Raw genomic sequence first — 13,065 nt, forward strand, 5'->3', positions numbered from 1 at the left:
TAAATGAGGGTGGGCACTGTGGCTAAAGAAGTACCTGCTCTTAGATGACATTGTTTCCTCACAAATCAGACCAAGTCACTCAGAAATGTTTATTGATCTTAATTTTAGCCAAAATACCTGGATATGTTGGTCACATTTGGGAGTCATCCAAAATGTGCAGACAGAAGAAAAGAGAATGCTAATTTGAGTGGTAGAGCTGTGTTTTCAGCCACAAAGACAGTCATCAGAACTGTCTTTCTTTCAGAAACTAACATAAACCATCACAGAATAAACAGTAGAGGCATCCATCTCCATGTTCCACCCTCATTTCTTTTGGTTTCTTCTGACTTACCCCGATCCTGTCTGGAGGCTGGTGGGGCAGCAGGGGCTCAGCAGACTGCGCTCCCCCTGGGATGAGGTCCGGTGTGCGGGGCTGAGAGCAGGAGGACAGGCTGACCCCAACCAAATCTCCGCCCGACAGTCCCACCTGAGAACAGCCACACTGCGCCTCGAGCTCCAGCTTCCTTCCTGAGATCAGGTAGGTTTTTAGCCCTGAGAAGAAGCACAAGCAAACAATAATGTTCTCGGTTCTCTATGCAATATTCAGAACATTAATATAGCATCAAACAACTATTTTCTAATGTAAAAAGGTATAGTGGAGTAATGTTGTCCTGAGCAGAGAATGAAGTCACTCTCCCTGTAATCTGATCATCTCTGATTTGTCGACATAGTTGGGCCCGGCCTCATGCTTTTAGTGCATGTAAGTGCATGTGAGCATGCCCAACCGGTTAGCTCTTCACTGCGCTCATACGGCGGTCACGGAAGCGTAGCGCCCACTCTCCGGTTTCCCCTCAGGTGAACACCGTTAGCTCTGTTAGCACTGTTGTTGTTGTTGTTTGCGCCATTATGGGATTTAGCATCATTAGCTATTAGCCATGTTGAGAGACGTGTGGAGGGACTAGAAATACTCTGAATTTTGTATTGAGCACCATTAAGTGACAGGGGGGGGGGAGAAAAAGAAAAGAACTGAAGAGCACAAAAGAGACAGTCAGATGTTCCTAAAAAGAATCATGGCTTGATGCAATCCTTTAATAAACAACACACTAGGCTGGACCACCACAAAGTAATAAGTTTAATAAGTAATAAGTAATATATTTGTTTATGACAAACATGCACTGGGCAACAATCGAGAGGATTGCAGCATGTTGCATCTGTGTATGTCTCTCTGAAACAATAAGTCAGTCTACAATTAGGACAATTAGGGATTGTAATTTTGATTATTGATTGTTAAATTCAATTCTCTGGTACACATTCCTAACCTGCTGGTTATAGCTTCAAAGATGCTAAAATGAGCTAGTTTTCTTTCTTTTTTTTTTAGGTAATTATCATATAAACACTGTTCTATGTTGATGAGACTAAATCTGGCTTGAAATCTCACAGTAACAGTTTAACACACTCATCAGAAACTCTTTGTTGATGCACACACACACACACACACACACACACACACACACACACACTGAGAAGAAGGTGGTAATGTAATACTGGATGTTTCACCAACTATGTTTGCACATCAGCCCAGAGCTCTGGCCGTCTTCACACTCGTGTCGGGCCAACAAGGAAATATACAAACAGTGGATTAGAGTAGTGGCCCAAAGCCAGGCGCTATCAGCCTGTCCAAACACACAGTAACCTGGCGAGCTGGCCTCTCTGTTCAAACAGCTAAGAGGTGCTAACCTTGTTAGCACGTTGATGACGGAAGGAGTAGCCAGAGCATAATGGAACCCGGTCCAGGACTCTTTATGGGCACGCTACCTCTAACCGATTGTCGGTGTTTGATTTCATTGTTATGTACACTGCTTTCCAAAAAAAAAAGAAAAAAGACTGAAACCATTTGTCTGTGTCTTTGTTCCCCGCTGCAGTACATTCCTGACTCAGTGAGCTTTTAAGTATGCCAGATAAGAGCTTCCAGGACAAATATATACTGTATTAATGCATGCCTAGTGCATATATCTAAGATTTTTTAAAGATTTTTATCACTGCAAATGCAGCTTTTGCATTTCACAAACTATAGTTTGCATGTAACCCGGAGATATTTTCCATAGTTTGGAAAATGACCTGGAGTAAATGAGCACAAACGTGTTTGAATTTCTGTCCTTTAAAACAGTTATTGCTGTCCCGTTCTGACAATAAAACATTTATCTTTGAAGCATGGTGTGAAAACAGGCTTCATAAACAAACCGAGGAAGATTTAAACTCCTCATGACCTGACTATATATATCTATATATATATATATAGAGATATATATGGTCATGCTAACCGACATCATGTAGTTTCATAGTCAAAGGAAAAAGGGAAAGCGATGACGCGATGATGTGTCAACCTGAGTAAGTGTGACTGATGAGCATCCGACCCATATGTGAAAGCATGTGCGTCAGTCTGGTGCTGAGTGCGTGTGTTCAGAAGTCAATTTGTGTACAACAGAATGTTTGCAACATTTTTTGCGAATCTAACAGCCACAGGCCCCCCCCACCACACACACACACACACACACACACACACACACACACACAGAGGCCATTCACTCCCCCTCATGTCTGTCTGTCTCTCCTCTGACTGGTTGTATCTACAGTTTGAATATCTCGCCATCTCTTTAGATCCTCCCTCTCTTCACTCTCCTTGTACTTTATCTCCTTGTACTGTTACAGCTTTTCTTCTCTCCGCCTTTTACAATTTTCACTGAGTCAGCGTAATAGAAATCTAATATGTTAGTAGAGTAACAATTTCTGTGAAACAATAATAAATAGCACATTTTGTAGAGCAGCAGATGTATCGGTATAACTGCTTCCACTCCTGGTTTTCATTTTCAGTAAATGCTACAGGGCTTATCCAACCTGCTACTCATAATAACAGTCCAAGGGAATCGTTGACGTGGAATAAGACTAAGAATCTGCCTTTAAAATTGGTCACATCATTGGCAGAACTGAAGTCAATTCCTATGATTTGGTGTGTGATTGTTTCATGGATAAGGGCTAATCTGCAAATATAAAAAGACACACCAGAGGTTAAGTTGGCCGCTGTGAAACCAAATGGGCACGACCGAGTATCACCACGGCTCTCTGTTCCGCTTCTGTGTCTGCATAAATAAAATTAGTTATGAATGTGTAACTAACAATGAACTTATCTTGGCAGTCTGGAAGCCCCGTGTGTCTTGTTCCAAGCCCTGGGTCAGCGTCGGCTTGGCAGACATCCCCGGCCTGTAGGCCAACAACAGCCCTAACTTAGGGTTGGAGTCCTTTGCCAAGCAGGCGAGAAAGACCCTTTATGAGATCTCAACCCACTCTCTCACACTCACACTCACACACACACACACACACACACACACACACACTCACACACACACACACACACACACACACACACACACACACACACACACACGTTCCCTGCTGTTCTCTGCCTACCATTAGCTCAGAGGCATGACTTATGTTCCCGAAATGATCCTGACATCCAAAGTCAGTACATTTTATTGCACAAGAGGAAAATAAGTTAAAAGCTTATTTCGCTTCCTGTAGTCTTTGTCTTATTGGCAACTTTAAGAATCACTGTTCTGCGGGCCTTTTTTCACGACCGACAATTTTTGAATAGTCTGTTTAGGAAAAGCAGGTGTTACTAATAACAATAAAGATTCTATGATCTATTCAAGTGTCCCCGTGAAGCCAGTGAGGCCGGCACAAGGCGCTTGCGCCAGAAAATGGCCTGCAAGCTTTTCAGACATGACTTGTTACAAATAGTTCACTGATTAAAGCACTACTGAGATAACAGTTAACAGGATTTCACAAAGATCTTGTGCTTGTTTGTTAAATGCCTCAGACAGAGGAGGTCTTAAAAACCATGATTTTGCTGGCAAAAAAAACATTTTGCCAGCAAAATCAAATTGTTTACAAGATATTCAACCTTCGTTTCATTATAATGCATTTACTACTTGACTTCTTTCTTTACAGGGCTTGAATAAAGGCAGTAAAGGACACCATGAATATGAGATACGAGTTTACAGTTAATTACAATAACTCCTCGGCATTGTGGCGGTTTGGTTTATGCCCGTTACACTCGTTGTCTTTTTTTGTTCTTCATCGTACATTTCGTTGTTTTTTTTCCGAGAATACCGCAACGAACGGCTCGTCGAGCATAAACACCTTTGTCCGAGCTCACGCGCCATCTGTGAAAGGCTCCTGCCAGGGTGTATAAAACAAAACTTAAGCCGTGACAGTGAGAATACTAGGACACTGAAACTGAAGCAGCTAAAATGAAACTCAGGCATCATACATTTTGTTATTCACACCTTTGCTTTTCCACTGTGACATGTCAAAATGTCTCCTGTGAGACAGGCCTACTAGGCAGATAATCTAAAAAAAAGATTAAAAAGAAATACTGTAGCTAGAGATGTAGAGGCATACGTTGACCACGGACACTTATTTTGTGATCTTCCCCTCTTGCTCTAGTGTCCATTGGAGGCGAAATGCTCACGAGTTAGTGACACAGACACCGAGGAGATAGCTGAAATCAGAGCGGCAAACCGCGAAGAGATGGCGAGGGGGAGGAAGAGACCGGGAGTACTCTGAAGGTCCCCGAGTGGAGCATGCCTCGCATAACCCACATTCCTTGTCCACTTCCAGTTTAGATTTCTAACTTTATCAACAGGTTGCTCTAAACTCTACAACAGGCCTTGAATTGTGAGGCCGTTTGGAGGTTTGACACAATAGACGCTGAAAAATGTTCCGACCGTCAACTGCACAGTAGGTTAATGTGTGTGTGTGTGTGTGTGTGTGTGTGTGTGTGTGTGTGTGTGTGTGTGTGTGTGTGTGTGTGTGTGTGTGTGCATCTGAGCGTCAGCTAGATTCTCGACAATAAAGTGCCACTGTGTGTTTATCCAAGCGCTACGGCATAACAGAGCTAATCCTTTACTACTGAGTTTGAGCAGCCAAAGTCATTGAAACACGTTGGACTCTTGGGTGTGTGTGTGTGTGTGTGTGTGTGTGTGTGTGTGTGTGTGTGTGTGTGTGTGTGTGTGTGTGTGTATATATCGGCACATTTGTGCATTTGTGTGTTGATCCTTTCCAGGCTCTGTAAAAGCAGCACTCTGGGAAAGAAACTGACCCGAGCACTTTAAGGTCTCAATGCAGCTCAATGGTTTTTATTGATTTATTCAGACCAGCTGGCTGGAGCGGAGAGGGTTCAGCTAAGGACAGCTACTGCTACTACAACTAGAATAGACACACACACACACACACAGAAATGTCCATACAGTACATATGTAGATCTAGTCTATAAACAATGACAGACCTATGGACCCAACACAACTCAAACTATGTGTGACAACATGAGCAAAATATGGAAATTACTAACATTGGTGGGGCTTCCTCTTAACATTTGTGCCTGTTTTCCACGCTTGCCAGTCAAATGACGGGAAACATTCTACCTACCTTAAAGCTAAAGAGATTTGAATGAGCAAGTTAAGAGCCAATTCATTTTCAAAGGGATGTTTTTACAACTTCCTCGGAGCCGAATAATGTAACAGAAGCCGGTACTCTTATGTGGGATGAAATCAAACTGTCGGCCACTTACTCTGAGGTTGGATCCATTCAAGTCTAATTTCGGGCTCAGGTCCAGTTGATTTTTGGGTCAGAATAAAAATGTTCAAGCTTGTTTGAACAGAAACATCTGTACAAAGTATTGCACTGAAAAATCTGCAACTAACACAGACTTTCACATAAAAAAAGAAATAATTTGGTTGTTAATGTGTGAGTAGATATGCACATGCAACCCACACCCTCCAAGAGGACACAGCCCTTCATACACAAGACCCCCTTTCCAGGAAATATGCAGTATCTGCCCGTCTGAGACACACTGGATGGTGATATATCTGAACGAACACACACACACACACACACACACACACACACACACACACACACACACACACACAAACATGGCCTTTCCGGCGGGTATGACTCATCCAAGGTAGTGCTCTGCAGTGTTGTCGCCTTTGCCCCACATATCCTCATTTATTAGAAATCACCAACAACGTGCAAACACACACACACACACACACACACACACATACATACATACACACACACACACCACATGCACAGTCACTTCCACAAGACTAAATAGAAAGGGTGTATACACGTGAATGAATGAATGAACAGAAGCATCAATGGAGAGGAAGCGTAGCTGAGTCGTCACATTCCACATGTACACCACAAGACCATACACACCATGGACACACACACACACACACACACACACACACACACACACACACAAACACACATCCGAAAATGACTCTCCTATGAGCACACCAAACTCACTTACACAGCCACGCATACGGATTCAAACGCATTGCACTAGTGCTGAAGCATCTGGTAAATTCATCAATCGAAAAATGATCCCAAACAATTTTGATAATTATCATAAACGTAAAGAAAAAATGTTAAACATTTGCTGCCAACAGCTTGTCAAAAGCAAGGATTTTCAGCATCTTCTCAAGATGACATCATTGCAAAAGGCATATTTTCTTACGCTCAGGGAAATTGTGATGGGTCATTTATGAATATTTATTGACATCATACAGAACAAACATGAATTAATCAACCAGGAAAAAAAGAAGAAATCATCATTAGTCGCAGGCCTAAAAATCTCTCCGTTACCGACACTAACATTTTTTGATCGCATGCCTACATACACATAAACTCTCACCCCATAAACATACTGCATGCTCACACACACACACACACACACACACACACACACACACACACACACACACACACTCCAAGAAGACAGTTCTACTAAAAGGCTTGTGTGCAAACTCATAAATGAGTTAACACAAAGCGTCCCCGTGTTGGAGTGTGAATGTTTTAGACTGAGGCTGACATTTGAGGCGATCCCCACAGGGACCTGACTATGTACTTCCTGACGCATAACCTTTGACCCTGCGCCGGCTTCCAAGCGCACGATCAAAATCATCCCCGGTGACCCAAAAAGGTCGCCAGCTCCCACTTTTGGTCCCGACACACAGAAAAAGCGAAAATAGACAAAGAGAAACGGTACCCTGCGACATTTACTAAAAACTAATTAAGCATCAAAGCAACTTAAATCAACCTCAAAACTGAGGCAGAAAAAAAAAAAGACTTAAAGATGAAGGCAGGCTTCCTCTTCCCTCCACGAGATTCATCCAACCTTTTCTCTCATTCTTCACTTTCATCTCGCTGCTTGGAACAGTCAGAAAATAAACAACTCCAGCACTAAAAATAGACTTCAACTTGTTTTCCCTGTTCACAGACTTGGCCTTCCCACTGTCCAACTTCTACTCAACTATGGCTCAAACCTTCGTCTCCCACTTTTCCTCTTTTGTCTTGCCAAACCTTATAGCTTTCTCAGCCTCTCACTACCTATTTTTTTTATATCTAGCTACTCTGTCTTGTCTCTGCTGTCATGCTCTCTCTCTCTCTCTCTCTCTCGCTCTCATTTTTCAGCCATCTTCCTTTCACTTAAACCTTCTCCCATCGGCCTTTCTTTTTTTTTCTTCTACCCCCCCCCCCCCCCCCCCCCTCCTTTCCTTTCCCTACCCTCCAGTTTTCTCCCTTGGTCAGTGGCGGGTCTTGAGAACAGGCCTAGTGCAATAGCAGATGCCTCCATATTTGGACACGCTGATGGAACCGAGGGATGAGGCTCTCGCACGATCCTCCTTCAAATACGCTCCCACTCCTCCCTCCCTCCCATCCATCTATCCATCCATCCCTCCTCCCTTCCTTCTTTTGTGCCATCGTTTTAGTCCAGGGAGTTCCTCACACTCTCCCTATTCTTCCTCCCTTTCTTTTGTCTCTCCACCTCCTTTATCTCGTTTTTTAAAAAAAAATCACACTCTGGGGATTTGATGAAGCCTCTACTGAGCAGCGTAGCGGATCAGACTCCCTCGGTGTGGGACAAACGCGAGACCTTTGTCGCATCATCCCTGGGGTACAAGTAAGGTATCCAGAACTTGTTCTGAACCAACTCGAAAGACTACCGAGTCTGGAACGCAACGAGAAACAACACCGCTCACAGATCTATGGCTGCCGAAATGATCTGTTCTCCAAATAACATCTGACTATCGGTTAAATAATACATGCTGTTTTATTTATTCAAAAATCTGCTTTCCCTCATGAAGATCCTACAAGTGTGTGTCCGTGACATATAGTGCAGTGAGTTGACAGGAACAGTGACGCACTCTGACAGTCACTGCGTCACGCACACGCACACGCACACGCACACACACACACACACACACCTGTTAAAAGACATTTTAGTGTCTCACTTCACAGAGGCTCCCCTAGAGTTTCTCTGTCCCGCAGAGGACAGTCCTTGAGCGAGAAGTGACCAACCTTGGTCCCGCTGCAAAAGGGGAAGCCAACGACAACCGACACGTCACTTTGTTTCATGCATGAGCAAACACTCGGCCACATGTTAACTCCAAAAGCATGCTGGGAAGTTAAGCGTCGCGGTATTAGAATAGACGCATACAGCGGAGTTTGTTATACTTATTAGGTCCTCTCCTCATTTAGCATAATTTGCACAAACGCACTTGAGTTGTATGGTCTCATTTGAGTAATGCAGTCACATTGCATGGTGTGATTCATTCCGCTGTATGCCATGGATTTGTCGACCATTCACTCACACACACACACACACTCGCATGCGCACACGCACACACATAACTCCCCTGCTGCCCTAGGATAGACTGTGGGAAATCCTTGGGAAAGGGTCATGACCAGAAAACATGCTCCGTCTTCTCCCTTCTTCTTCTTCTTCTTCTCTCTCTCTTCTGTTCTTCTTTTTAATGTCACACAACTCACTCCTTCCACAGACCACCGGGGGAAAGCGCTTTGCACGCTGTTTATAGTAGCACTTGACCGATTATAGGTTTTTGAAAGCCAGTACTTATACTTATATATTTTGTTAGACAGACATCTCAGAGGATTTGTTCCAAACGCTACGTTTGAAAAAAAAAAATACAAGCACTTTCATGCTGGGAAATTTTATTTTTTTTAAATCACCAATTTGCAGTATTTTATCTGACATTCACTGTGGCCATTTCTAAACACAAACACTTTAAGAGCTTCAAGTCTTTAAAAAGGGCCGTACTTCTTGTCTCACTACTTCGCATCAATACTCAACACTCACTTATTGAGAACTCCATCAGAGTAGAGGCATGCTGATTTCTCCACTACGGCCCTTTCAGACCTGACATTAACATGCGTCTTGGGAGATCCAATCACAAGTGGACAACTCTCGGAGCGAATGCACCCGAGACCCATCGAGAAAATTGAGATCCATTCGCTGTTACCACATTCAGAGGTTCATTCAGAGGTGGTCTGGGCCGCATCATTTTAGCAGCGCATACGCTAATGTGTCCTGGGCCACATCGAAGGACCGCCTACTCAAATGACGTGTGTGTGTGTGTGTGTGTGTGTGTGTGTGTGTGTGTGTGTGTGTGTGTGTGTGCGTGCGTTTATAGGTGTTGTACTGCCGGAGCGCACCAGAAGGAAGCTCCGACACCTTTTTTTTTCTCTCTAAGTGACGAAATAGAATATTCGCAGTTTGCATAATCAGATTAAAATTCAGAAACAGGTTTTTTTTTTAAGCGCGTGAAAATCCAAACATGTAATGTAAGAGAGCTAATATTGTAGCCTATGTTGTAAGCAGTAATGCCAGTAAGGTGTATATATATATATATCGCAATCCTCCTTAATTGGAGAAACTATAGCTTTCTACCTCTGACTCGTCCCGGTAGTCATTCTCCTCGTACATACACTGAACTGAACAACGTCACGGAACTTCTTTGAGACCAAAGGGCATGCTGGGAAACGGGGGAAATTGTCTGCTGAAGAAGGCAGGTTAAGGGAAAGAGGGCACACCTTGTAAGGAAGGCACTTTGGCTAACCGATAACTGCCCTCTTGACATTCACTACAGACTGAAGTCACACAGGCATTATGGGGGAAAAGGTAAGAATGAACAGTTAAACTGGTACGACCACACTCTACCATAAGAAGGACTTTGTGTTTGTCTCGCTTTCTTTGCTTATGCTTTGACATATTGCGTTTGTGATTCCACAAAAGAAAAAGTCTGGCTCCCCTCATTATCATCCTGGTATATGAGAGAGAAGAAAAAAAAAAAAAAAAACACTCAGGCTTGTTTTGTATTTCTTCAAACCAATCCCGATCGTCTCGGGCGGCGCTCGGCACAGGATGCAGCGTCGGTGTCTTTGTAACACAGATGGCGCCGGTACAGTCATGGAAGGAGAGGAGAATGCCAGCTGAGATGGGCGGCCAATGAAATGACAGGCCTATACCCACAGTCTACATCTGCAGACTACAGACTAGCGATTGGCCAAATCTTATCCCTTTTCCCCCCACGTTGGCCATTAACTCTCTTTCTCTTTTATACGCTCTTTAGCTATAAACCAGTGCAAAGGAAGCTCATGGATTTTTTAACAGGCCTGAGGCCACACTCTGTATCTATTATTTAGAACAGCCGTTTAACACAGCTCCACTCCAGCATACTTGAGCGCGCGCGCGCACACACACACACACACACACACACACACACACAACCAGCTGCTGTTGCCACACTGGCACATACAGCTGTCTCAAAAGTGGAATTTTAAACAGTTGTCCACAACCACACACACACACACACACACACACACACACACACACACACACAAAACACAGATTAACTGGCAGATAAAATAGGAGATAATGTGGCCCAGTGTGCTAACCCAAAATGAAGTTTACAGAGAGCCTTGACCCGGCCTTGACCCACACAGACGCACGCACATTTGAACCTCGACCCCTGCTAGTTTGACACTCGACGCTAACTGAACCCGAGCTGTTCAGTCAGTGACAGTGACGGGCATGTCAGATAGGCCTCGGGCCCCCAGGAAGTGAATCATCAAGACTATCCACCATTCCATTAACCAGCAGTGCGCTTGACACGGCAGAGGAAATATTTTCCCAAAGTGACAGCATTGCAAAAGGCCTCACATTAGGCCTTGTGTGCCTCTGTACTGTACACTATGAATTAAAAAGGTATATTTCCACAAAACCCAACACTCAAAGTATTGGATCTTTGTTGTATTCTCCCACGACTTGAGTGTTTATGCAAGCCAGCTCTATCAATATCTACTTAATGTTGACATATTTGCCGGTTTATTTAACACATTTCGCTGAAAATGGCAAAAAAAAAAAAAAAAAAAAAATACTGCAGGGTGGTGCCAGTGAAGAAAATGCAAGTCACCTTGTGTGTCATAAAAACAGCAAATGAGACCAGGTAGAGAATGCATCCACCTGTGACAGGTCACATTCCAGTAATCCATTGCAAGGCGTCATTTGGTTAGGAGAGAATACTTCAGTGTCCGTTAAATGCAATTTGTACAAACACTGTTATGTAATTATTCGTTGTCATGACTGACAAACAATCATGAGCGCTCACAAACATGAGACACATGCCGGATAGACCGGTCACAAATAATTAAATAGAAGCAGGTGACTCATCTGTTTGGATTCAGTTCAGCACAGAAATGAACTCAAGACTTCTTCTAAAAATAGATAAATGTCTTAACTGCCTGGAAAGACTAGTTAAAGATTAAGCGTATGCGTTTGCACACTACACATCCAATCAGGCCAGGACAGGGTTGGGCACGCTTATCAACACTGAACACACACACACACACACACACACACACACACACACTTGACTCAACACATTCTTGAGAAATAGGAATGGCAAATTTTTCGTGAAATACGTGCGGTGGATGAATTAAAAAAAAAAATAAAAGCAGATGAGACAACTGTGTGGAGGAGAGAATGACTGTCTGACACAACAGAGAGAGAAAGTGTTATTACAGGTCTATTAGGATAGAGGGCGAGAGATGCAGAAGAGGAGTGAGAGGAAGAGAAGAAAGAAGACTATCCGTCTTTTCTCTCTCTGAAACACACACACACACACACACACACACATGATAATGGGATTAGGACGTACCTAATATAATATTGTAGAAAGACGTTATGTGAGTTATTGTAGATCCATTCCGGTACAATTTGCGTGTGTGCAGCACTAGCAAGTCAAGGCAGAGCAGCACTGACCTTTGAATGTCATTTCTGTTTTCTCAGCTGAATTATATCAATCTTTCAGAAAATGTAGGAGGTCATTTCCAAACCATTGAATACAAATTAAAAAAAAAAAAAATTAGGAACTCAAACTTGTGCGCCACAGAATCCTAAATACAGTAAGAAATTGAGGAACCAAACTAAACTGATTCGTATCCCTTTACGAGGATATGAGAGGCACACAAGTAGTAAAACTCTGCTGCTCTCAAGGATATTAGAGAAGAGGAATTTGACAAGCTGGCCAGGTTTCAAAACTGCTTTTTAACCGTATGTCAAGTCACAAGGACAGGATTAATGAATTTGAAAGAAATATACACTCTGGTCTTCTTAACTGGCTTCCACAGAGACGAAAGCCACAACTAAGGTAAAGACACAATGTATGTTTTTGTGTCTCTGTCCTTCTTCCAGCACATTCCTGGTCGTCGTCTTTCCTCTGATGTCACAGGTTCAGCTCTCCCGTTACCGGATGCCATTTTTCTTTTCATTGCCGTTATCATACACAGCGACAACCAGACGCAGACAAGAGACACACGGACACGCTTCGCAAGACCACCTAGTCAAGCGATTACAGTTGACCTGTGAACCCCGCAGGAGCGGCGTCGCTGAAAACCAATGAGGTAGAAGTAGAAGCGGGGGGGGGGGGGGGGGCGAAACAACACCATGTTGGGTCACGGGCCTCAGGGCAAACCGTCTCCTCTCGACTTTGAGCATCGCTCTCGCATAAACGCACGCAGGCGCACAGGATGGGAGATATTTACTGACAGTGGCGTGTGTCACAGTGCAGGAGAGGGAAAAAGACAGAGAAACATGCACAGCGAGTTTAAAAAAGGCCTAAATTAGTTTCTACCCTCTGTGCTCACCTCTCAGTT

At 43.5% G+C, this 13,065-nt stretch overlaps 1 protein-coding gene across 2 annotated transcripts in view; it reads right to left on the reverse strand.

Annotated features, from left to right (window-relative positions):
• adcy9 (adenylate cyclase 9) overlaps positions 1-13,065 on the reverse strand; it is a 31,872-nt gene that overhangs the window by 10,324 nt on the left and 8,483 nt on the right. For both annotated transcript variants that reach the window (XM_068726775.1, XM_068726774.1), the window contains exon 2: positions 332-531. In XM_068726775.1, coding sequence (XP_068582876.1) covers positions 332-531 — 200 coding nt within the window. The remainder of the gene's footprint in view (positions 1-331; positions 532-13,065) is intronic.

Source organism: Cebidichthys violaceus, unplaced genomic scaffold (genome assembly GCF_023349555.1).
Source record: "Cebidichthys violaceus isolate CVI_PGR_0920_01 unplaced genomic scaffold, fCebVio1.0.p SCAF_4, whole genome shotgun sequence".
NCBI classification, from domain to species: domain Eukaryota; kingdom Metazoa; phylum Chordata; class Actinopteri; order Perciformes; family Stichaeidae; genus Cebidichthys; species Cebidichthys violaceus.